Here is a 25,453-nt window from a genome sequence, read left to right on the forward strand (position 1 = left end):
CTGAGCTTCCTGTGACAAGCTGACCCAATTGGCTGGATGCAGTCACCTGTGGCGGATCCCCTATGTTCCTTTGCCAGAGGCAGTCCATCAGTCCTTGCTAGCTAGCTGTGAGGATTCCTCTGCTCAGATTATGCTCCCCACAGCCGTTAGAGACCGAACTCTGAGGGAAGACAGCAAGGATTCAAGGGAAGTGCTGGAGGTGAAGCTCATACTGTTCTTAATTTATACAGCATTTTTTTTTCAACTAATAGTTCAAATGCTAGGGAGGAAACGCTCTATTAGAGGAGAAGGAGCAAGGGATCGCACACTTAAGAGGAAAATGTTTGCAGCCAAAATATGACTGCACCTGAAGCTTGTTACCATAAATGCCAAGAGTATTAATGAGTCTGTTAACTCAGAGGAAGGAGAGCCTTACAAACCATCAAAGTACTCAAGGTCAATGTAATCCCCTGGGAAATTAGGCAGGGAAAGGCTTAAAAAATAGAGACATACAGGGAGAAGTTCTGCTGACATATTTATGACTAGCTGAATCCCAAGCACCTCGGAATTGCTTATTCACAAAAGAGGACTCTACCATTTGCTGACCAGGCCTGACACGGTGTTCATCCTCACCAGCATGATCAGGTTAGTAAGTACCGTTAGATACTAAGCGGGAATGGTTACGTTAGGAGAAAGGCCTTTCTTTAAAATTAGATAGGACGTTCCTTGTGCTTTGAAAAAGGCCAGTATCCTGACATGCTGAATACAGGTAACTCGGGGAATATTCAGCGTGAAGGAAAGTGGTTCTGAATATCAGTCTTTGTGGACCTGCTCTTGACGGAAATTCAGGTCACACACAAAACAACAGAACTGGCTGCACACAGCCTAGGCTCATGCTAAAGCTCTTCCTGAACTCAGAGGCACATGGATTTTGAGCAGAAAGAGGGAGAGATCAGACTCCGCCCTACAGCAGGTGTTCCTTGATCCCTGCAGGCATCGAAATGGTCATCTCGGTTCTCAGTGGGGCTCATTCTAATACAGTTCTCTGAAAGGTTTGAGTCCACACACCTTAAAAATCACTTGGAAGTGGGGTACCTGGGTGGCTCAACTGACTAAGTCTCGATGGCAGCTCAGGTCAAGATTTCAGAGTCGCAGGATTGAGCCCTGGGTTCAGTTCCGTGCCATATGGAGTCTGATTCTCTCTCTAACAAATAAACAAAATCTTCAAAAAAAAAAAAAAATCGCTTGAAAGAGACTGAAACTCCCCAATTGCATGATCTAGGTAGTTTATGAAGAGTCAACCTAGTAAGATTAAAACTACTATTCAGGCAAAATGACAGCTTAGGGCCTTTTTATACTTCCAAAGTTCACTCCGCAAACAGTGCATGCGTTGTACTGCTCAGCTGGGCCACGGTATTGACCCGCAAATCTCAGTGGCTTGCCTTAGGTTTACTTCTCACTCATCTCAGCCCCCAGAGATAGGTCTGGGGCTGCAGCCCTGCTCCCAGGTCTCAGAAGGACCAGCTGTTTTCATGGCCCAGAAAAAATAGCAAGAGACAGAGCTGAAACACGGGCACCTGAAAACCTTCTACCTGGATGTGCTCTATGTCATGTCCTTCTCGCATACTCCCTTGACCAACACAAATTCTGAGGATGGACCCGACTGTGGGACATGGTTGTATCTCGACCTGCTGAGAGGCACTGTGGCCACCCCATCAGAGTCACAGGCAGGGAGAGAGGGTCTCCTTGCAGGAAGGGGGCAAATAGTTGGGAACAAGAACATGATCCCCACCCAGCTGAAGCCCTCAGCCTGTCAGAACAGCAAACCCACAGCGCCTGTGCCCTTCTCACCTCTTGCATTCATGGCAGACCTCCCCAACTGATGCTTTTTCAGCGGGCTGAGAGTCAGCCTTAAAATTTTCAAAGTACTGTCCTGGATAAGCTACTAATCAGTCAGAAATAAGGTGAAACTTATTAGCCATCCCTGCAGGGAGAGCAATAGTGGTCAAACCGGTTTCTCAAGATTCTCTAGGGAGATTCTGCAAATTATAACCTCAGGACCATCCAAGAATGTCCTGGGAAAGCTACCTTAAAACCTCCTACAAATTCCTCGGAGCAGAAAACACTGTATCTCTAGCCCTCCTTCTCGAGCCCTGGATGAAGAGACGGGCATGACTTTTGAACTACTCCTGCGTGGCCGCTGGCTAACCTTGCGTGAGTAAGGCAATCTCTATTTCCTTATCCATAAAATGGTGTGAATGTAGCATAGAGGTGAGGAGTAAAAGTTCTGATGTTGGGACGCCTGGGTGGCCCAGTGGGTTAAAGCCTCTGCCTTCGGCTCAGGTCATGATCCCAGGGTCCTGGGATTGAGCCCCACCTCGGCCGCTCTGCTCAGTGGGGAGCCTGCTTCCTCCTCTCTCTCTCTCTCTCTCTGCCTGCCTCTCTGCCTACTTGTGATCTCTGTCAAAAAATAAATAAATTAATTAATTAATTAAAAGTTGTGATGTCATGCTGTCATGTGAATCCCCCTTTCACCCCTTGGTAACCATGTAAATGTAAGCAAGTTTCTGAATTGCCTTTTTTATTCATCTGAAAAAGCATCTACTTCATAGAATAGAAGCTAATTAACCTAAATGAGCTAATATTTATGTCAGCTGCACTGACATGTACCTGACACAAAGTTACCAAAAAATATAATTTTAGGATTTTTCTAGAGTATCTATCTTTCAGAGTTGATATAAGCCTTTAATGAGAACATGTATAAATATGTTAACAAGTACTTGACATGCAGTAGGCGCTCAAAAAATGGTAACATTGCTATTATTCAATGTGTTTTAAAGAACCTTTACAAAAGGATACATTATTTTCTAATGTGGTAAAATACTTAGAGCACAAAGTACTGTACCTAATTCTTCATGCACATGCCACAGTATAAAACACCCAGTACCAATGCCAATGAGGTGGGGAGGGCTTAGCTCTCCAATAATTTCCATCATTTCCCTTCAAAACGGCCCTAATAAACATACGCTAAATAAAAACAGCTTCAAGACACATCCCTAGACATCCCTCGACCATATGTCATCCTTTAGACCCCCAAGCCGATTGCCACCTCAAAGTTTCTCCCATGATGACATTCTGGAATCATCCCTGGGGGCAACTGAGAGCACCATGAAGAGGTATATTAAATCAATATATGTGAAGGAAGCCTAGAATAATTACATCTTTTAAGCGGTTCCCTACTCCCCCACCACATACACACATACACACTTAGTCACAGTTGTACTTAGATAATACAAAATGCAGTATTTCCCAACAATTGGTGTCCCCATGTGGGGAATGAACGAAAGGGAGACCTGATCTTCCTAAAACATTTGAGGGCATGTCAAGTGCCAGGGCAGGTGCTGCATTTCTTCATCATCAACCAAAATCCACTCCTAATGGGATTCTGAGTACTTGCCCAAGGTAGGGTGACCAACTGTGTCAGTTTGCCAGGGATCATCCCACTGTTAGCACTGAAAATCCTTTTTCCCAAGAGAGTCCCCATGGGGCGGGGGCTGGGTGGTTCAATCAGTTAAGCATCTGCCTTGGTCTCAGGACCTGATTCCTGGGTCCTGGGATGGAGCCCCACCTTGGTGGGGGCCGGGGTGGGGGGAGGTCCCTGCTCAGCAGGCAGTCTGCTTCTCTATTTCCCTCTGCCCTTCCCCTGATCATGCACATGGGCACACACACTCTCTCTCTCTCTGTATCTCTATCTCTCTCCTATGCTCTCTCTCTCCCAAATTAAATAAATAAAAATCTTTAAAAAAGAGAGAGAGAGAGAGACAGAACCCCTATGCCTAGGCAAACCCAGACTCTTGGTGATCTTACCTAAAGCAAAGAATGGTGTGAAACGAAAGCCAGCATGTACGGGTTCCAAGTTCCTCTCTGTTAGGTAGCCACAAATTCCGATATGAATAGTGTTCAAGTGGCCCCCTGCATATCAGGTGCCTTAGGGGGAGAGACTGAATTATTCTGTAATTAACACAGTTCTGAAATAGGGGGGAGCCGGCAACCTCAACTTTACAAAGGGGAATGGAGCATTTCTTTGAGCCTAGGCTTTTATAAGCTAAAAAAATTTTTTTAAATGAGAAATTTCAGGAATTCAAGTTGCTGAACTATGCTGCCCACCTCTTTCTTCCTGTTTGATCTTTGAAGATTAGCATTCAGTATTTTTCCTGATATTTATATTGAGGAAGGAACATAAGATTATTAAAAGCAGAGAAATTCAATATTGGGAATGCACATCAAAAGGTCTTCAAGACAAAGAAGGGATCAGATGATTGGAAACCAGAGTTACTAGAAGCATGTGTGCTGCACTTCATTTTCTAGTTAACAGCGTAACATACGTCAAAATATGATTTAAAACACTTCTCACAGCTGAGCTGACATTTGGCGCTCCTCAGCCTTTTTTTGTTCTTGAGGATGGGGGTTCAAATCCAAACGAGGTTAACACTTTGTACTGGTACATATTCCTGGTGGATGAGGAAAACAGTTTTTTAGTTTAAGTAAAATGAAAACATCTGTCCAAGTCCTGAGGGAAAGAATTGTTTTTAAAAAGAGGGGGAGGGGATGCTTGGTTGTTGAAGCTGGAAGTAACCTCAGTAACTTTGCAAATGTTAAATAATCACACTGCTCTCGTTGTGTCCCTCACCTAAGATGGTGAAAGTTTGTGTATGAGCCTTAGTTCAGTCTTAATTTTTCAGATATCATACTCTTTTTACCCCCTAACTCTGTCTAAAGCCATATGGTAATGTCTAGGAATTGGTTTCAAGTTCTTTCCATACTAATCAGGGTAAACCCGGCTCAGTAAGTGACTGAACTTTTGCCACATAACTAGTCTTGGTCAGTAGTTGGATAAGTTGTATTAATAATAATAATAATAAATAATAATAATAATATATAATTGTAATTAATACAACTGTATAAGTTGTATTAATTAGCCATTATTGGATAACAAAATACCACAGACTTAATGTTTTAAAACGATGCCCATTTATTAGCCCACTGTTTTGGTCAGATCTGGTCATGGCTTGAAGGAATTCCCTGTTCAGGTTCTCATAAAGTGTTGGCCAGACTGAGTTCTGAGCTGGAGCTCAGGTTCTCTTCCAAGATCATGCATCTGTAGCAGAATTCAGTAGCTTCTGGTTGTGGATCGGGGCCCTGGTTCTCTTGCTGGACTTTCTGTGAGCAAGAGACCACAGTCAGTTTCTAGAGGCTGCCCATATTCCTTGCCAAATGACCCCCTCAGTTTTCAAAGGTAGCAAAAGAGAATCCCCCTCACAAAGAATCCCTCTCACACTTTCAATTACTGACTTCAGGAAGAGTCCAGTCCTTTTAAGAACTCACCTGATTAGGTCAGGCTCACCCAGGATGACCTCCTTTTCTTAAAGTCAACTATGCCATATAACTTAACTGAAAGAGTACAAAAAAATGCATCATATTCAGAGTCCTGAGGATTATGAAGGGGGTGGATATCTTGAAGGTAAGGTCATCTTAGAATTCTGCCCACCATAAGAAATAAAATGCAACATTTCTTTTTTCAATCCTTTAGGCTTACTTTTAGGGGGAAAAGACTGAGAGAGAAAGCCCCAAAAAGCATATAAAAGGACTTAATAAAATTTACTCTCCACTTGAAAGTACAAAAGTAATACAAGTTAATGTAAAAATAATTATTCTGTACTTGGTATACTTTCTCTGAGCAGCAGAATTCCACATATTTATCTGTAAGTTACAGAAGTCAGACTGAGTTCTTAATGAATATATAATCTAAAAGACAAGTCAGAATTCACATTCAGTTAACAGATTTATAGTGGGCCTTTATTACATGTCAGGCACTATATTATTGTACAGTAGTGGCCTAGTTTCTTGGGCTCGCATTTTAGCAGAGGAAGACTCAGAAAGCAAACAAGTAGGAAGACAGTTGGAAACAGATGCACCCAAAATCACACACAGACACACACACACACAAATAGCAGATATGCCAAAAGAAAAATTTATTGAGAGTAGTGATAATTTTTTTAAAAAGGACAGAGACTTCACTTGGTAGGACATGAGACATTTGTGAGGCTGGGTAGCCAAATGGTTAAAAACAGGGGATCTGGAGCTAGATACCCGGGGGCTGCCTCCTGGCTCTGCTGCATTCCAGCTCTGTGACTGTGTCCCTCCCTCTTCTGCAAAAATTAGAATCATAATAGTACCTACCTTATAGAGTTGTTTCTAACTATGAAATGAATTCCCCCAGATCACTGAGAACGGTGTGCCCAGCACGTGGAAAGCACGGACGGGTGTTGACTATCAGTCCGGCCTACCAGTGACCGAGTGGTTGGCAGCTATTACTGCCGTCAGCCTTCACAATGATTCTGAGAAGCGGGTGTCATTACTGGCCACATCCTACAGGGGAGAAAATGCAGGTACAGGGAGGCTAAGTAACTTCTTCAAGGCTCTACTGGCTATGCAGACATAGGTATCTTGGGACACAACCGGGTCTGTCCAAGAACACACATTCTTTACCCAGACTAACCAATGAACTAACACAGTGGAAGGACTACAGATGGGATTTATTTTCCTGAGTGTGTTGGTTTATCTAAAACACAGACCCCCACAACAATGCATCTGACGAACAAGGCAGAGAAGGACATGGCTCAGGAATGAGATGCCAGCAAGGACATACCATCCATGCTATCATGTATGGGGAAATTTTATTAAAACATGTGCCATAATAGATGGAAGGTGAGTCCATGCGGAGAAAAACATTTTCAGATAGGCCTCTACTTAGAAGTTTGCAATTTCAAGTGACTCAGATGTCCAAACAGATGATGCTACTAGTCTCCAGCCCCTGCTGTTATTAATGCAAGAAGCAAATCTAGCCTGTTGCTACCCTCGTGCTCCATGCGGGCACATGCATGCACACACATCTCACTGCCACCCTTCTCCAAAGCCCCAATTCCACTTATCATCTCAGGAGCCTCTGTAACCAAAGCCCATCTCCCATCCACACAGGAGCTAAGCTAATTGTAAAAACACAGGATGTTGGCCCGCCAGTGAGTACAACTGTGATCCCGTTTACTTAGTACCGCCAAATACAATAGAGCTAAACCCCCTGAGGCAGACTAGCAGGAAGCTGTCTTTCCCAGCAATTTCATTCCCAAAACAGGTCCAGGAGTTCTAACCGCTTTATCCCTCGAGGCCCAAAGGTTGCCGACCTTTCTAAGTGCCTGCACCTTCTTGGTGCCCTGAGGGTTGTGCTTAAAATCTATGCCCTGCTTGCAGCTCTCCAGCCCCTCTGCTCTGTGGGCTCCTACTGTCAGTGATTCTTTTGCTCTATTGTCTACTTTGTCACTATCCTCCCAACTTGAACCTGCGATGTAGCCATGGAGCGGACAACCACCTCTAAATCACCCACAGCCCCACATCTCTGCAAACCCTTTCGTCTGCTTATGTCTGGTTCTGTCACAGAAGGGTCACTCTCCTGACCCCCAATGTTTTATCTGCTAAGTTCAATTCAATCAGCATAGACTGATGCTCCTCTGAGCCGGGTGCTTAGTGCCGGGAATGCAGTGATGAAAAAACAAGTGTCTGTGCTCCTTGCCCTTAGGAACTTACATTCTGGTAAGGAAGAAAACCCAAGAAGCAGATCACTTCAAAATAATGTGGCAATGATCTACAAAGATGTGCCCAGGTTAAATGAGAACACAACCCATCCTGGTAGTTCAGGAAGACTCTGAGAAGGAATTTATGTCTTTTGACATATGTGACAGCTGGTTAGCCAGATAAAGAAGAAGAGGAATAGAGTCCAGGTAGAGAGCCTAGGCAAGATGATAGATACAGGAAAGAAACAAGCAGCTCAGGGATGCTGCTTTTTCAAGTGTGAAGCAGAGTGAGCATCAGTAAAGAAAAGGTTGATGGGAAAATAGCACGGGAGGTTTTGTAGCACCATGTTAAGAAGCTTGGATTTAACTCTGTAATGCATGGTTTCTTAAGCTTTTTACATCACAGGCTAGGCTAAACTTAATGCATTCCATGATCCTGTTCTACCAAAAAAAAAAAAAAGTTTATGTGCACACATGTACACATATACACATGTATACACATATAAGGTTGCTCACGATTTTAGCCCCCCAACACTGCCAGAAGTCAATCTACATTTAAAATCCTATAGATGGAAGTAGGGTAAACTGGGGTGGTGAGGGGGATCACTTGTACTATTTTCAGCAGAGAATTACATGATCACATGTTAGTTTACATACATTACACGGAGGTATCATGACACAACTCTGGAGTAAAGGAGTGTTGTATAAAGATGTTCTGTGTTCTAGGAAGAAATAACAGGCTGTGAGCTCAGGCACTGGTGATAAGGCTTGTGAAGAAGCTAGAAAATCATGAGTCATTGAAGTTGAGTCTTGAGCATGGAGTCAGAGGGGCCTTCAGATTTCCAGCTTGAGGAACTGAATGCACAAAATGAAATAGAAGGCTAGTGGAGAGGAGGAAAGGCAATGAGTTTATTTTGGGACATTCTGAATTTGAAATGTCTTTGAAACAGCTGGTGAAGAACTAGGAAATTGAATTTACTAGGCTGAAGTCCTGAGGAGAGGTCCAGCAGGGGTCATATGAGAGCCTACCAACTTGATTTTCATTGCATTAAAGTACAATATAAATACCTATTTCTAAAAATTCAGAACAAAGAATGTTTTAATTTTACCTTTTTCTTTGACCTTAACATAATTTCCCCTAGAACAAAACTTTAATTTTTGTTTGTTTGTGTGAGAGGGAGTGGGAGGAAGGAGAGAGGAAGAGAGAAAATCTCGAGCAGACTCCATGTGAGCGTGGAGCCTAATGTGGGCTTGATCTTTCAACTCTGAGATCAGAACCTGAGCTGAAATCAAGAGCCTGACGCTTAATGACTGAGCCACCCAGGCGCCCCCAGAACAAGATTTTGAAGAAATAACAAAAGATCCTACATTTACTATCACAGTTTTTCCCTATTAGAGTCAAAGGAGCTGCGGGACCACTCTAATATCATCAAGAAATCTAGCTAAAACCCCCAAATTGGTTGCATTCCCTTCTCACTGAAGTGCCTGTCTTCACTTTCACCTTACGCTCATAGACCTACATAAATCCACGTTAAAATCTAATGGATATAAAAGGCAGCCAAAAAAAATTCAATCTTAGATCCTGGTTGATGTTTTCATGGGAAAAATTCTTTTATAGTCAGTTTTATGAAATATAGACTAAAATCATTTTATTGTGCCAAGATGTTAGTAAAATTAATTTATTGTTGGGAATTTGTAAGCTATCATACCCAGACACAGAATTGAACATGGAGCCTTCTAAATGATTTCCCCCACAACCCATTCTCCACAAAGGGAGACAGAGTAATTTTGTAAATGTAAATCAGAGCAGAACTCTCTCTATCTCTGACTTAAAACCATCCATTGGGTTCCCGTTGCTATTCAAATAAAACCTAACACCCCCCCCTCCCCCCGTCCAGCGTGTTGGGCCCCACTCTAATTACATCCCACTACCCTTTCAAGCCCTCTGTGATTCCTTTTTTAAGCCCCGCTTTTTCCTGACTAGAACTATTGTGTTTTCATCTTCCTGGAAGTATCTGCCCTCCATTTCATAAAGCTGGCTCCTTTTCATGTTATCTTTGAGGTACCCCCTCAAACTCCACTCCTGACAGAGGTCTTCCCTGACCACCACGTCTAACCTTCAACTACCTGCTGCACTCTCGGTTACATTACTCTTTTATTGTCCACGTGTCACTGGTCATGTGTTTTTGTTTTGTATGCTTGTTTCGTTTTTGAGTACTTTACTGTATACTGGAACCATAAAGGCAGTCACTTCATTTGAATTGTTCCACAGTACATAATTATAATAAGTCGTTAATATTTGTGGAATGAATGAACTAATTGAACGGACAGTTTCTATAAAATTAGTAAAACAAATAAGCAACCAAAAAGCACTCTGAACCATGTTGCCCATTTCTGCAGTTGGCACTGGTAAATGAATACCTTTCAGTAGTACCCCGTCTGCTGAAGAAGACAATAGGCAATTGTAATCCAGCGTGATAAATGCTAATGAGGAAGTAAAATAGAAGGTCCTTTAGGATCACAAAAGAGAGGAACCTAATCTTGTCTTAGAAGATGTCCGGAGGAATCGTGGGCAAAGTTAAATCGAAAGATGAGTGAAGAAAAGTGGGGGGGTGGGAGGGGTGGAGAAATGGTGGAAGGGATATGGTAAATGTCTAGATAGAAGGAACAGCAGGAGCAAAAACCCTGTGGCAAAAGATGGGAACCTGAGACATTTTAAGTACTTCTCTGTTCCTGGAACATCCTCCCAAAGTAACTGTAGGGTACGATGACATAATAATGTACGCGAACGTATTATGAATGGTAGCTTGCTATGTAAGTATGATTAATAAGCTCAGACTTGGACGTAATGATCACTTATTACCCGATCGTTCCTGGTATTCAAAGAAAAAGGAACGCATTTCAGAGAAGGACTTCTGAACGAAAGATCCTGGGACTTCACCTACCCTCTACACTAGTTGGGTACAGTCTATGTTGATGGACTGAGTCGGCTTGGCGGGAAGAGGGTGGGGATGGTGCTTTGACAACGGGTCCCACGGCCTGTCAAAGTGAAACGGTTGGATGATTGGCTGCGAAGGTTTCCAGAGGCCTGCCCCCCGTCGCTGATTGGATGAAGGGCGACCAAGCTCCGCTGCTTTCCCGCAGGGTCCTGTTGCTTAGCAACCGATTTGCGACCTCCAGCAGGGCGGGCACCCAGTAACACCTTCACACTTGTGAAGCGTAGACTACACCGACTAACGACCCCCCTCCGCTGCCTCCGCTTCGACCTCTCGCGCCCGCTTCACGCACGAACAATACGGGTTGTCCCAGGTGCTCCTCCAAGTGCCCGTTTTCCTTCTGGAAGTCTCAGCTGGGAGGAGTCAGAGGAGGAAAGAAAGTCTCTGTTGTAAGTCTAACTTAGAGCCGCTTACCTTGGGAGGACAGCGTTCTGGGGCTCTAGAAAACAAGTAGATGAGGTGAGTTTGCTCACCTAACTCGGTGTGGAAGAGAGACCTATAAACTCAGACATCTGTCCCAGAGTAGACGCTTGAGGACAAGTGCCAGACCCTTTGCAGCCTTATCATGTACAGCAGAGCTTACTTACTGCTGGAAAGAGACTTCCAGGAGCTGAAGGAGAACAACTTTAAGGTGAGTACTGGGAACTTGGAGGGATGTGTCTCGTTGGGGTACGAATTTTTAAAAGCATTTCAATCCGTGTTTACTCTATAAGGCATAATTTAGTTAAGCCTCATTTACCACTGCAGTTTTGTTATTTAATGAATTGATTGCACCATAACAGTCATCTTATAAAAATAAGAATTACTATGATTTCATAGTAATAAGAGTTAAAAATATCGAGCATACTGTGCTGAGTAATGTATGTGTATTTAAGCCCTGACTATCAGGCAGTGATGGGTAGGTGCGGGGTAGTTCTCATTAATTACAACATTATTAAATAAGTAGTGTGGTGTTTGTCCTACCAGAAACTTAAGCCCCAGAAAGGTTCAGTAAATATTTGGCCCCAAGCTTCCATAACAAGCTTCTTTTTTTTTTTTAAGATTTTATTTATTTATTTGACAGAGAAATCACAAGTAGGCAGAGAGGCAGGTGGGGGGGCGGGGAGCAGGTCCCCTGCTGAGCAGAGAGCCCGATGTGGGGCTTGATCCTAGCACCTGAGATCATGGCTTAACCCACTGAGCCACCTAGGTGCCCCATCATAGGCTTTTCTGATTCCAGACCCCTTGCTCTTAAGTCTTAAGTTCCACTACTTACTGTCTACCGCACTTTTAGCCAAATGCTATCATATATAATACAGAAGTGCCTTTCCCTTCTAACTTTGACACAGAGGAAGGCTTTGCCCGGAATGCCACCACAGTGAGGTCCACAGGTGCCACAGGCTGGTGTATCACTTATTCTACAGATAAAAAACGGAAGGGAGAGGGAGGGAGTCCTTCAGAGAAAGACTAGAGAGAAAGCCGCCTTAGAGGGAGGGTGCACAGGGTTACCAACAGTTGCTTCAAGTGTGCTTCCATGGCGTTGTTGTTTCCACCCCTGCTATAGAAGCATCTTCTCTGGATGTCAGAAACAATGATTGAGTCCAATAAAAAGCCCAGTCATACCAACCTAACATGTGATGTTGTTTGTTTCTGCTCTGCCTGAACTCTGTGGTTCTCTTGTGAAAGAGAATTTGATGAAGGAAGTGATACGTGACTATAAATAATGTAGATAATAGAGATACAATGTTAATCCAGATGAGCATTTAACATACTTAATAACTGTGTGGTTGGTTAGAAATAGTTGTTGACTCTATTTAAGTGTATCCCTCAGCATAAACGATAAACTTCTCCATGAAATACAGTTTTGTCCCTCCATTGGGACAGAACCTCAAGCATAGGAAAATTCTATTATTATATACAAGCATAATTTTGGAGTTGTGTTTTTCTTAATGAAAATTTTCTACTTCATGCCTTCCATATGGCATCCATATAGTTCTTTAAAGCTTTGAGGAAATGTATCTTTCCAACTATTTCTGTGTTTTCTATTTGGAATCTTAAATTGCCTATTGATTTATATAAGCCACATCTCAAGCTTGACTTTGTAGTCCCACTTGTGTTTTCCATGCTTATGATTTATTTTAATTTACCATTGTGTGTGTGTTTTGGAATCTACCTTAACTTCTATGTAATTAAACAATATATAATATATGACATCTCCCCAAATCAACAAATACATACATTTATTAGGAAAAGAAAATGTGGAGTTTATGGAATTCACTGTAACTTGACATCTGATTTTCAAAGCTGTATATTAAATATTTTCTTCTGCTTTAATTTTTTTTTAATTAAAGGGTATTACTGCCTTTCCTATACGTGAAGATCTAATGGAATGGGGAGCCGATATTGAAGGTCTACAGAATACATTTTGGCATGGTTTGTGTTTTCAAAACCAATTTACTTTTTTAAAGTCTTTATGCCATTATTAGCTTATCTTCTTTACATGTATAATAAGATTACAATATATAAATTCTCTAGAATTCTAAAGGTATTCATATGTTGTTTTTTCATCATGTGGCTTAATTTCTTGCCATTTGTTAATGTAGATGGGAATTTTAGATTTGAATTTTTTATGCCAAATTTTAATGTTATTACACTTTTAAGAAGCAGACACAATAAAGCACATCATTTGGGAATATCATATAAGTTTTCTATGAAATCAGAGAAGAGCTATCAAAATTCCTACTTGCATAAAAATCTCAGTTACCTCTCGTTTTTTTCCTCCATGATTTTCCCCCAAATTTTCATAAATCAAATTCTCAAGAAGACTGGGCCACTATAACCTTTAATGACCATACACTCTTTCTTTATGGATTAACAAAATAGAGTTGTTGAGTGAAGTAGGGGAGAAAAACATAAGTGGCTAATTATAATAAAATCTAATATGTGCTATTAATGGATCTTGAATGAAATGCTGAGAAGACAGTGATTAGTTAATTTTGCCTTGGAAGGTCAGGAATGCCTGTCTTCTCAAGGAAGTGACATTTGAGTTGAATCCTGAGGAATGGGTAAGTTTGTCAGGTTTGGAAGGAGGGGGAGGAAATTCAGTCTGAGTTAACAGCATGGTAAAAGCTTATAAACGAGAAGACAGTTCTAGAACAGTGAGTTCAGTAAATATGAGCCAAACAGTGAAAGGGGCAGGTGTTAGGAGGTGGAAAGGACTGGGGGGAAACAGGCTGAAAACACAGTGGAATTAGATTATGAGGAGACTGTCTTTTTTCCACTGTATATTTTTTCCTGCTTTGTCGAAGATTATTTGACCATAGAGTTGAGGGTCCATATCGGGGCTTTCTACTCTGTTTCACTGGTCTATGTGTCTGTTTTTATGCCAGTGCCATGCTGTCTTGGTGATCACAGCTTTGTAGTAAAGCTTGAAATCAGGCAACATGATGCTGCCAGTTTTGTTTTGCCTTTTCAATATTTTCTTAGCAATTCCGTATCTCTTCTGATTCCATACAAATTTTAGGATTATTTGCTCCAGCTCTTTGAAAAATACCAGTGGAATTTTGATCGGAATGACATTAAAAGTATAGATTGCTCTAGGCAGTATAGACATTTTAACAATGTTTATTCTTCTGATCCAAGAGCATGGAATGGTCTTCCATCTTTTTGTGTCTTCTTCAATTTCTTTCATGAGTGTTCTGTAGTTCCTTCAGTACAGATCTTTTACCTCTTTGGTTAGGTTTATTCCCAGGTATCTTATGGTTCTTGGTGCTATAGTAAATGGAATCGATTCTCTAATTTCCCTTTCTGTATTTTCATTGTTAGTGTATAAGAAAGCCACTGATTTCTGTACATTGACTTTGTATCCTGCCACGTTGCTGAATTGCTGTATGAGTTCTAGTAGTTTGAGGGTGGAGTCTTTTGGGTTTTCCATAAAGTATCATGTCATCTGTGAAGAGAGTTTGACTTCTTCATTGCCAATTTGGATACCTTTTATTTCTCTTTGTTTTCTGATTGCTGTTGCTAGGACTTCTAATACTATGTTGAACAAGAGTGGTGAGAGTGGGAGATGGAGAGGAGAAGGGAGTTGAGGGAAATTGGAGGGGGAGATGAACTATGAGAGACTATGGACTCTGAAAAACAATCTGAGGGTTTTGAAGGGGCGGGGGGTGGGAGGTTGTGGGAGTCTGGTGGTGGGTATTATGGAGGGCACGTATTGCATAAACAATGAATTCTGTTACACTGAAAAGAAATTAAATTTTAAAAATGGGGGAAAAAAGATTATGAGCAGACTGTTAGACTATCTAGAGGACTCTATGTACCGTATGATCCAATTTACTTCTAAAACTCTAGGGACCTTGAGGAGTCTAAGCTAAAGAGAAACATCAGATTTTAATTAATCAATACAACATTACACTTTAGCAAAAATGTTTGTTTCTTTATTATAGGATTATTCTTCCAACTGACAATAAACTTTACATCACAGTACAATTGTGTGCCTCCTGTTGTGAAATTCCTAACAATTCCTTTTCATCCAAATGGTAAGCACCAAATGAAATTTTTATCATTGGGGCTCTGTCCCTATTATCCTTGTTCCTTATAAGTATTTGATAATATTTCTAAAAACTTTGTTATGGTTATATTTAGTAAGCATGCCTATTGGGGAAAATACAAAAAGGCAGAAAAATGTTATCACTTTGAATCGTAATTCAGAGAGCTATTCCTCTCAACATATAAATAAATTTATTTGCTTTTTACTATGTATATATTTCTTCTACATAGTTGAAGTATTACATATGAAATTTACAAAATGACTTTTTTTTTTAAGACTTTATTTATTTATTTGACAGAGAGAGGGAGATCACAAGTAGGCAGAGAGGCAGGCAGAGATAAAGAAAGGAGGAAGCAGGCTCCCTGCTGAGCAGAGAGCCTGATGCAGGCCTCCATCCCAGGACCCTGAGATCATGACCTGAGCAGAAGGCAGAAGCTTAACCCACTGAGCCACCCAGGCACCCTAAAATGACATGTTTATTTCTGGATTATTAAACATTCTTCAAAAGCTCAGTTTTAATGACTAAATGATAAACTTAACTATTCTTATATTCAATATTCTCATTGGACCTGATTTTTTATTATCATAAACAATAATGCACTGACAAATTAACATTTTAGAAAGAAATGAGTTAGATTGCTATTCAAGTTAATACACAAAATGAATTCTTGATATATCAAAAAGTCTAAAAGTTTTAAATACTAAAAAGAAAATCAAAGAGAATTTTTAATCAGCTTGGTGAGGAATGCTTTTCTAAATACGATAAAACCTATAAACTGAAAAAAGCATGACACATTACATAAACTTTTTTTTTAAGATTTTATGTAATTATTTGATAGAGAGCACAAGTAGGCAGAGAGGTAGGCAGAGAGACGGGGGGGAAGCAGGCTCCGTGCTGAGCAGAGAGCCCAGTGCGGGGCTTGATCCCAGGACCCTGAGATCATGACCTGAGCTGAAGGCCACCCAGGCACCCCTAAAGTACATAAACTTTTTAAAACTTCTCTACAGCCAACAATGTGGTAAACAGAGACAAAATATGTTGGCTTTTGCAAACCAAGGTATAATAATTGCAATGTGTAAAACAGAATATCTACAACATATAAAGAACACTTAAAAATCACTAAGAAAAATATAAAGCAATAGAAAAACAGACAAAGGTTATAAACAAACACTTGATAGAGGAAACATAACAAAAATAAACAAAAAGTTGTTCAGCTTCACTAGTAAGAAAATAAATGCATATTAAAACAAGAATTTATGATTCATTGCTTATGCTTACAAAATGTTAAAAATTTATCCAGTTTTAGTAGGGATGGGCAAACACTAGGTGGGTGGTTTTCTGATATAATGATGACCTCAGTGTGACATTTTTGGGAAGCAGTTTGATAGTTTCTAATCAGCTATAGAAGGCAAATAGCCCTAAATCCCTGTAGTACCATGTTTATAAATTATTCCATAGAAATACTAGCACAGGTATGGAAGAGTATGTATACTATTTAAAGGTGTTTGTTCCCAGTAATGATGTTGGAAATAGGGAAAAGGGGAATAATCCCAGTGTCTGTTAATATAGGAATTTTTAAGTAAAATATCTTACTGCTGTGTACATAACAAGGAAGAAATAAAAAGCTAGACTTTTTGGTCACTACTATTCCTAGAATATTCACTACCTGGCACATAGCTGGCACTCAAATACATTTTCATGAACATGTCCAGAAATATGTTGGTAATTTACTATTAAGTGAAAAAAAAACCCTTCAAAGAATAACACATAAGATATAATTCCATTTTTTTTAAAAGATTTTTTATTTATTTGTTTGACAGACAGAGATCACAAGTAGGCAGAGAGGCAGGCAGAGAGAGAGAAAGGGAAGCAGGCTTCCCTGCTGAGCAGAGAGCCTGATGCGGGGTTCGATCCCAGGACCCTGAGGTCATGACCTGAGCTGAAGGCAGAGGCTTTAACCCACTGAGCCACCCAGGTGCCCCAAGATATAATTCCATTTAATTAGAAAAACTACATAAACAGTCACACACACACACACACACACACACACACACACACGTGTATATGTACATTTGTATAGACCAACTGGTGGATTTTTTTAAAAGATTTTATTTATTTATTTTGGAGAGAGTGAACACATGTATGCATGTGCACACAGATGGGGAGGGGCAGGGGGAGAGGGAGAAAGAGATCTCTGAAGCAGATTCCATGCTGAGCACAGAGCCTGATGTAGGGATTGATCTCAAGACCCTGAAATCATGACCTGAGCCAAAACCGAGAGTCAGATGCTTAACTGACTGAGCCACCCAGGTGCCCTTAGACCAACTGGTAATAACTCTAAAGAGTGGTATTAGTAGACAAGGAAGCTTTCATATTTTACTTTATATACTTTTATGTACTTTTTTCCAAGTACATTATTACTTTGTAATTAAAACCTATTTTAAGGGATAAAATTAAATTTATGGTACACAATTCATTGTGTACATTTGCTATTATTTGTTTAACATAAACATAAGTGGAATTACTGGTTAAATGTAGTGGGTGGGGGGGTTGGTGTTCTTATACCCTACTCCTCACATCTTCCATTTCCGGAATAAAAAGAACCTCTGTCTCTAGGAGGAAAAGTACAGGAAACTTGTGATTGCTCTTCTTTCCCTCCCTCACTCCTTGAGTGACTTACCTATTGGAAAAATAGGGAATAAAAATTGAACACGTGTGGCTCAGCACTTTCTCAACACTTTCTTTCCAGTTTCAACCAGTTTTCCTTCAAAATGGGTGCCCTCTTGCTTTCTCCAGGGTGGAGACAGGCAAGCCTTGAGTTTGGGTGTTAAGTTCAAATCAGGGCGTTTTTGTGGAGCTCAAGTAAAGCCATTGATCACATGCATTCTCCATTTCAGTCTTACCTATGGTAGAGTTGGTGTTTTACTTCCATCTTTCAACAGTTAGTCTGTTTCATTATATATGCGCTTGGGAGGAGGGGAGTGTTATTTTTTAGCCCCAAACTCCAAAGGATGGCTCTATATGGTTCTAAGTCTTTAGATACGTAAAGCCAAGTTGCCTTTCGGGATGTTATTTACACTTCCATCAATAACTGTGTATAAAGTCCTCATTTTAGCACTCCAAATCTGGACATTGAAACTTCAGAGACATTTTTTTTCCAATTTCATAAGAATGTCACTGTTATTTTAATAAGCACTTCTTTGAATACTTGTGAGTTGAACATTTTTTTCATGTCTGTTGATTTTGTGAGCCGTCAGACTTAACAATGTTATTATATTGTATTAGATATTGCAAATATTTCCCTTTGTCACTAATTTTTAAATTTTTCTTATGCTGGTCTTCTTATATCTGGGATTTAAAAAATTTTATGTAGTCTTATCCTTTGAGATTTTTGTAGTTACCTTTAAACTTAGATGATCCTTTCCCCAAACAAAATCAAATCATCATTTTAATTTTTTTTAGTTATTCCATAGTCTTATTTTTCATATTTAACTCCATTCTTTTTTTAAAACAGTGATTTAATTTGTTAGGGCATAGGCCAAGCTTCTCTATATCTTTCCAATCTGTGTATAACAGAACAAAGCTGGCAGGATGATTTCACCATCCTCAATGTGCAAGTGACATTTCTGGATGTAAGACTTTTACTCTGGGACCGTTTCCAGACAGTGGGAAGGGAAAAAAGATAAAGAGGGCAAGACAGCTTCCTTCAGGAAGTATGACCTAGAAGTTGCATGCTTTCTTTCTGCTGATATCCCACAATTACAACTTAGTTACATGGCCACATCTTGCTGGGGAAAATATGGGCAACCATGTATTTATCTAAAACCACACATATGGTGGAGACAGGGACAGGCATAGTGCTCCTTATTCCAGAAGAGATGGAAGGAAGGAAGCCTAAATACCAAAGGATAATGAGTAATTTGCACAGCACTTGTTAATGCCATTGGTTGATAATCTTCTTTTGCTGCTGAGTCATAATTGCACTTTTAATATACAACAATTTTAATACATAGTAGGATTTGTTCCTAAAGGCTCTTATCACATTAATCTCATGTCCCACCCTGTGGTTCTAATTATTGTAGTTTTATAGTATAGTGTCAAATCGAACACCTCTCTTTTTACCTTTTAAAAATTTCAGTTTGTAACTTTTTATTGCGAGATTTTTCTATTAGAGTAGAAATGTTTCTCTTAGTCATTTACAAAAGCTTTTTTTATACATTAGTAAGACTATTATTGATAATGATAATCTGTCATTTGGGGGGATTTGCTACACGTCAGGTACTCTACTAGTACTTTATTTTTTAATTCTTTTCAGTGAAGGAAGGTACTTTTATGATATCCCCATTTCACAATTTAGGAAAATGAGACCTACAGAGGTAAAGTTAAATTGTTCAACATAGCAGAGCTGACAGGTGGGGGAGTCAACATGCAGATCTACGTGTGTCTGAACCAAAGTCCATGCTTTTAACAGCTACACTCTATCAGCTGTCAGTCACATTCATTGAAGATAGTTTTTCTGCTTTGTCTTTTGCTTTCTGATTTTGCCTGTGCTATTTTGATGTTCATAAATTTTAAATAATAATTGTATTATATGTGTCAATATTCATGTATTACTTTAATACAGTAGACCAAAATACTGGTCGGGCCTGTATAGATTTTTTGGACGACCCCAATAAGTGGAATACAAGCTATACTTTGAGCAGCATCTTACTAACCCTCCAGGTAAGAACAGATTAATATAATGGTCTCTTTAATACTTTCAATTATCCCAGTTATTCAAAATGTAAGGAAGGGGTTTTGTACAATGAATATTTAAATGATTGAAGGATTTGAGTAAACTTATTTAAATCAACAGCATTTTATGCCAAGGCTATAAAGTGGAACTTATAAAGATTATTGTTTTAAAGTGAAATTGGTAGTTAATGCCCTTTACAGTGAAGGAATATTTATTTTATTTTAAAAAGAACTTTATGATTTCAATTATAGAAATTTAGTCTCAACTTTTCTTTTGGCTTCTAACTTTATAATACTGGATATGATCTTTCCTCATTCATGAATCTTGCCTTCCTCAGAAAGGTGGATCAGATGACTACAACTTAAAATATTCAGCTTTATTCTTTGTTTCTGACAATGCTAGCTACTTGCTCTTTTATAAACTTTCATATCAAATCCAGTGAATTATTCTTTAATTCACTCATTAAGGCAGAGATTTTTTTCCTCCCTGCAGACTGAGGCCTGTTTCTGGAATGGCCCTTTGCCCCCTTGATTCATGGTCCTTAGAAGCATGCCTCAGTGTTCTGTTATTTTTGACCCTCAAAAAAAACCTCCTTTCTCAACTGGTGCTAAAATAAATTATTTCAGTGCCACTTGTTTTGACCACCTATAATCAGGCTCAGCGATGTTTCCATGGACCTACTCATTATTAATAATATCTGAAGATAAACTTTTAAATTTTTGTTATTTGGAATACTTACAGAATGAAATATTCTGACTTAATTGAATTCTCTCAATCACATAGAATTATAATACAATTCTGTTTTCTTATTTTTTTAAAAAAATTCTGTCTAGTCATCTTAGTGTACTGAGAAAAGCAATCTTTCTTAGAGATTAAATGATCAAATTTATTCTTTCATTCACTTTACAAATATGTATTGTGCATGTGCCTGAGCTAGGCCATGTTTGGGGAGAGACATTTGAGCAAAAACTGTAAAGAACTGAGCAAATATCTGAAGTTGATCTTTTTGATTCCTTCAAACTGAGTCATATTCCCATCCCAATTCTACCTGAATTGGGATCTTCCTTAAGAACAGTAAAACTGTGGGGCACCTGGGTGGCTCAGTGGGTTAAAGCCTCTGCCTTCAGCTTAGGTCATGATCCCAGGGTCCTGAAATCGAGTCCTGCATCAAGCTCTCTGCTCAGCAGGGAGCCCGCTTCCCCCTCTCTCTCTGCCTGCCTCTCTGCCTACTTGTGATCTGTCAAATAAAGAAAAAAAAAATAGCAAAACTGTGGGGCCCCTGGGTGGCTCAGTGGGTTAAGCATCTAACTCTTTTTTTTTTTTTTTAAGATTTTATTTATTTATTTGACAGGGAGAGAGAGAGGGAGAGATCACAAGTAGGCAGAGAGGCAGGCAGAGAGAGGAGGAAGCAGGCTTCACTGCTGAGCAGAGAGCCCGATGTGGGGCTCGATCCCAGGACCCTGAGATCATGACCTGAGCTGAATACAGTGGCTTAACCCACTGAGCCACCCAGGTGCCCCAAGCATCTAACTCTTGATTAGAGCTTATAAGGGTCATGATCTCATTGTGGTGAGATGGAGCCCCACATTAGGCTCTGTGCTCAGCAGGGAGTTTGCTTGAGATTCCCTCTCCTCTCTCCCTCTCCCCCTACCCAACCCCCTTGCACGCATGTACATGCTCTCTCAAATAAATAAATCTTATAAAAAAAAAAAAGGAATAGTAAAACAATGTGTTGAGGCTCAGCAGGGAGTCTGCTTGGAATTCTCTCTCTCCTCCCACTGCCCCTCTCCCAACCCCATTAATACAACTCATCCAGAGCATGCTCTCTCTCTCAAAAAATGGGGGAAAAATGGAAAGGAAAAGAAAATCACTGATAGTCATAAAGAAAAACCTGAACCCTACTGTGATTACCATTTCCCTCTCATGTTTTCTCCCATGTTTTTGTTTAAAATCTTGTTTTGAAAAAGTTGCACATTCACTGCAGGGTTAGCCTCAGTTCTATCGCCTGACAAAGAATCTCCTTGTTTTCACACCTGGGCTTCAGACTCTCCCTAACAGCACTGTGGAGCCCCACTCCTGTTATATCTTCATGCTGTTCTTCACTCACAGTGCTTGGTTCAATTCAGGTTAAAAAACATTTATAGAGGGTCACCTAGGTCATGATCTCAGGGTCCTGGGATCAAGCCCCGCATCTGGCTCCTGGCTCAGCAGTCTGCTTCTCCTCCTCCCTCTACCTCTCCCCCTGCTCATGCTCTCTATCTCTGTGTCTCAAGTGAATAAATAAAATCTTTTTAAAAAATTGTAATAGAGTTCTCAATTCTAAAGTTACAAACCCAAGCAAGTCTTGAACCTTAAAAAGTGCTCAGGCCAGTTTCTGGTTGGCAATCCATTTTCTCCTTCCCTCTTGCTCAGTCTGGGAAGCAGCTGCATACATTGGAAGAGTCAGGGCCAAGGAGTCCTCTGCTGGGATGCCTTTCCTGACCTTTTTCAGAGGTAGAATGGATGCCTTTGGTGTTTGAGGGATTTCTTTTGTCTCCCACCCACTTAGTGGTACTCCAGGCAAATTTCTGTCAGAGGACTGTAATACTGTAATGCACATACTGTTTTCTTACCTGCCTTCCCCTATTAGATGACAAGCTCCTCAAGGTCAGAGAACAGGTACAATTCATCTCTGATTCCCCAGGACCTACCTAGAACAATGCTGACAGTAGATGTTAAGTAACATGAATAAAAGAATGAACCTGAATTTTTTACATTGTTCCAAAATATGGTTTATATGTATAAATTATTTGACCTATTTATTTTCCACTTATCATTTTATCTCAAGTAGTTTTCATATTGCTGCAGTTAATACTTTAATGATTATTTAATACTCCTTTCAAGGTCATGCTGCCCAGTAGAACTTTCTGCACTGATAGAAATGTCTAATATCTGCAATGTCCAGTATAATAGGCACTAGCCACTAGCTACTGTGCACTTGAAATGTGGCTAGTGTAACTGAAGAGAACTGGATTTTTCATTTATTTTGTTTAATTTCAATTTAAATAATCACATATGGCTGATACCTGCTATAATGGACAGTACACAGGCAGACCATAATTTCTGAATATTTCCCTTTGAACAATAGATGAAACATATGTATAATTATCACATTGTTATTCAAGGGAGTGGCATTTGAAATAGTGTTTAAAATATTTTAGTCTAAATATACTAATCATCTCCTCCTAAAATTTTTATAATCTTATAAAAGATTATAAGAACACTTGTACTTCAGTATATAGTGGAAAGGTAAATAGCAACACCATCCATAAAAGGAATTCCAAATACATGGGCTTTAACTAAATGGAAATTACAAATTGTACCTATTGTTGCAGTTTTATACTGATGCTCCAGTTTTTTGTCCTTGTCCTCTGGAAAGCTACTTGTGTTGTTCCACACTGTCACATGGCTAATTTAAAGTTGGACCTTGGGACACCTGGGTGGCTCAGTCAGTTAAGTATCTGCCTTCGGTTCAGGTCATGATCCCAGGGTTCTAGGATCAAGTCCCACATCAGGCTCTCTGCTCACTCACTATAGAGCCTGCTTCTCCCTTTGTCCCTCCCCCTGCTTCTGTGCATGCTCGCTCACTCTCTCACTCTCTCTTTATCTCTGACAAATAAAGTATTTAAAAAGATAAAAGTACCTTTTCTTTTTACCATTTTAGTAGGGTGTCTGATTCATTTTAATATATTTAAGTTCTTAAAAATCATTAAGTATACTTAGTAGCTTGTATAAACATAATATGAAAAGGTCTTAGACATAGTGTCAATGCAAAGACTATTGAATAAACTTTACCAGATGTGCCTCTCTGAGTAGGATTATCACTCCAGCCAAAGACTAAAGCTTACTCTTGAAGATAAGTTTCATCTGCTTCCTGCCCGCTTTGAGAGGTATAGTGCAATCCACACTGAATCCTTATTTAAGCAACTTAGAATATTCTTGGAGATATAGCTCAAATGTGTTTTCCAAACAGAAAAACTCAATTAACAGCAGTAAATTCTTATTGCCTTTGAAATATCAAATATCAGATTATTGCTTTCATTAGTGATGACTGCCATCATTTCTATGACACTTAAGTTACAGTTAGCCACTTTGACCCTCATCTACACTTGGGTATTCTGGTAGTTATTATTTGGGGTATATTTTATTATCTAGTTTGTGTATTATAATATTCAAAATACTGAAATTATTGAACAAATACTTGCAGTTTGGGAAAATAATAGTTTTGAAGTGCTAGATAAACAAGATTATGGTTTATCAGAACTATTAAGTTTTGGTTACTACTGGTCCCCTATTTTGTCCAGATGCACATATACTCTAGCAGGCAAAATTTATTTTATTTTATTTTAAGATTTTATTTATTTGAGAGAGAGAGAGCATGAGCAGGGGAAGGGGCAGAAGCAGATTCCCTGCTGAGTGAGGAGCCTGATGCAGGACTCAATCCCAGGACCCCAGGGTCATGACCCAAACCAAAGACAGATGCTTAACCGACTGAATCACCCAGACAGCAGGCAGAATTTTAAAGATATCCCTCCAAGACTCCCATCCTCTGGTTATTTAGTCTACATACTGCTGTAAAAGGGCTTTGCAGATGGAATTATGGGAAGGTTATCCTGAACTATACAGGTGTACAAAGTAATTATATGACCCCTTAACAATAGAAGAGGAAGGTGGAAAGAGTGGAAGGAGAATGGCTATAGCAGGAGGGAACATCAGAGAGATTCCAAGCATAAGAAATATTTTTCAAACCTTAACTGCTCTGAAATATAAGGGTCCAGGTGTGATTTGCAAGAGACCTCCTGGGCCTAAGGATAGCCCCAGGCTAACAGCCAGCAAAGAAACGGACTTCAGTCCTACAAATGCAAGGGACTGAATTCAGCTTACAGACAACACGAATGAGGTTGGAATCAGACTCTTTCAGAATCGCTGATAAGAGCCCAATTGGCCGACACTTTGATTTTAGTCTTACTAAATCTGGAAAAGAGAAACCAGACTGACCACCCCAGACTTGCCACCTACAGAAATGTGAGACAATGAATTTGTATTATTTTCAGCTGCTAAATTTGTGTTAGTCACAGCAGCAAGAGAAAACTGTAGATACCAAATTCATTCAATGTTCTGGAGAGATGTTGAAGTATACACAGTATACACAGCCTTATTACATATGTTTGTTTATCCATGACCTAAATATGATCTTATGTTAAAAATTAAACTTGTTTTTTAATGGAAATGTTTTACCGTTTCCTAATGTTTAGTCTCCTTTCTATATAAATTGAATTTAAGTTCACATGATAGAAAGGAATAGGGTAGAGGAAGGATCTTGTAACTTGCTTTGATCCCAGTGTTTGGCTCATGAATGTGCAGAATAACACCAAGATACACCGGGTTTCTTGAGAGTAGGGTCTATATATCATTTGTCTTTGTGTCTGTCTCCAAATGGATACATAGTAGCCATGCAATAAATGCTGGTTACTGTTGTATGTGTGGCTTGTCTTTTTACTCTAGCAAAAGAGTTTACTTTAAAAACTTAAAGTTTTATTTTTT

General features: G+C 39.7%; 1 protein-coding gene across 6 annotated transcripts in view; it reads left to right on the plus strand.

Moving 5' to 3' along the window:
• Window positions 1–10,782: 10,782 nt before the first annotated feature.
• Window positions 10,783–25,453, plus strand: part of UBE2U (ubiquitin conjugating enzyme E2 U) — a 58,853-nt gene continuing 44,182 nt past the window's right edge. For all 6 annotated transcript variants that reach the window (XR_004381176.1, XR_004381175.1, XM_032844870.1 and 3 more), the window contains exons 1-4: window positions 10,783–11,234; window positions 12,934–13,015; window positions 15,031–15,123; window positions 19,760–19,857. Coding sequence is in view for 4 of the 6 variants with exons in the window: in XM_032844870.1 (XP_032700761.1) it covers window positions 11,169–11,234; window positions 12,934–13,015; window positions 15,031–15,123; window positions 19,760–19,857 (339 nt within the window). In the remaining 2 variants the exon portion in view is untranslated. The remainder of the gene's footprint in view (window positions 11,235–12,933; window positions 13,016–15,030; window positions 15,124–19,759; window positions 19,858–25,453) is intronic.

Source organism: Lontra canadensis, unplaced genomic scaffold (assembly GCF_010015895.1).
Source record: "Lontra canadensis isolate GAN:19392208 unplaced genomic scaffold, GSC_riverotter_1.0 scaffold158, whole genome shotgun sequence".
NCBI classification, from domain to species: Eukaryota; Metazoa; Chordata; class Mammalia; order Carnivora; family Mustelidae; genus Lontra; species Lontra canadensis.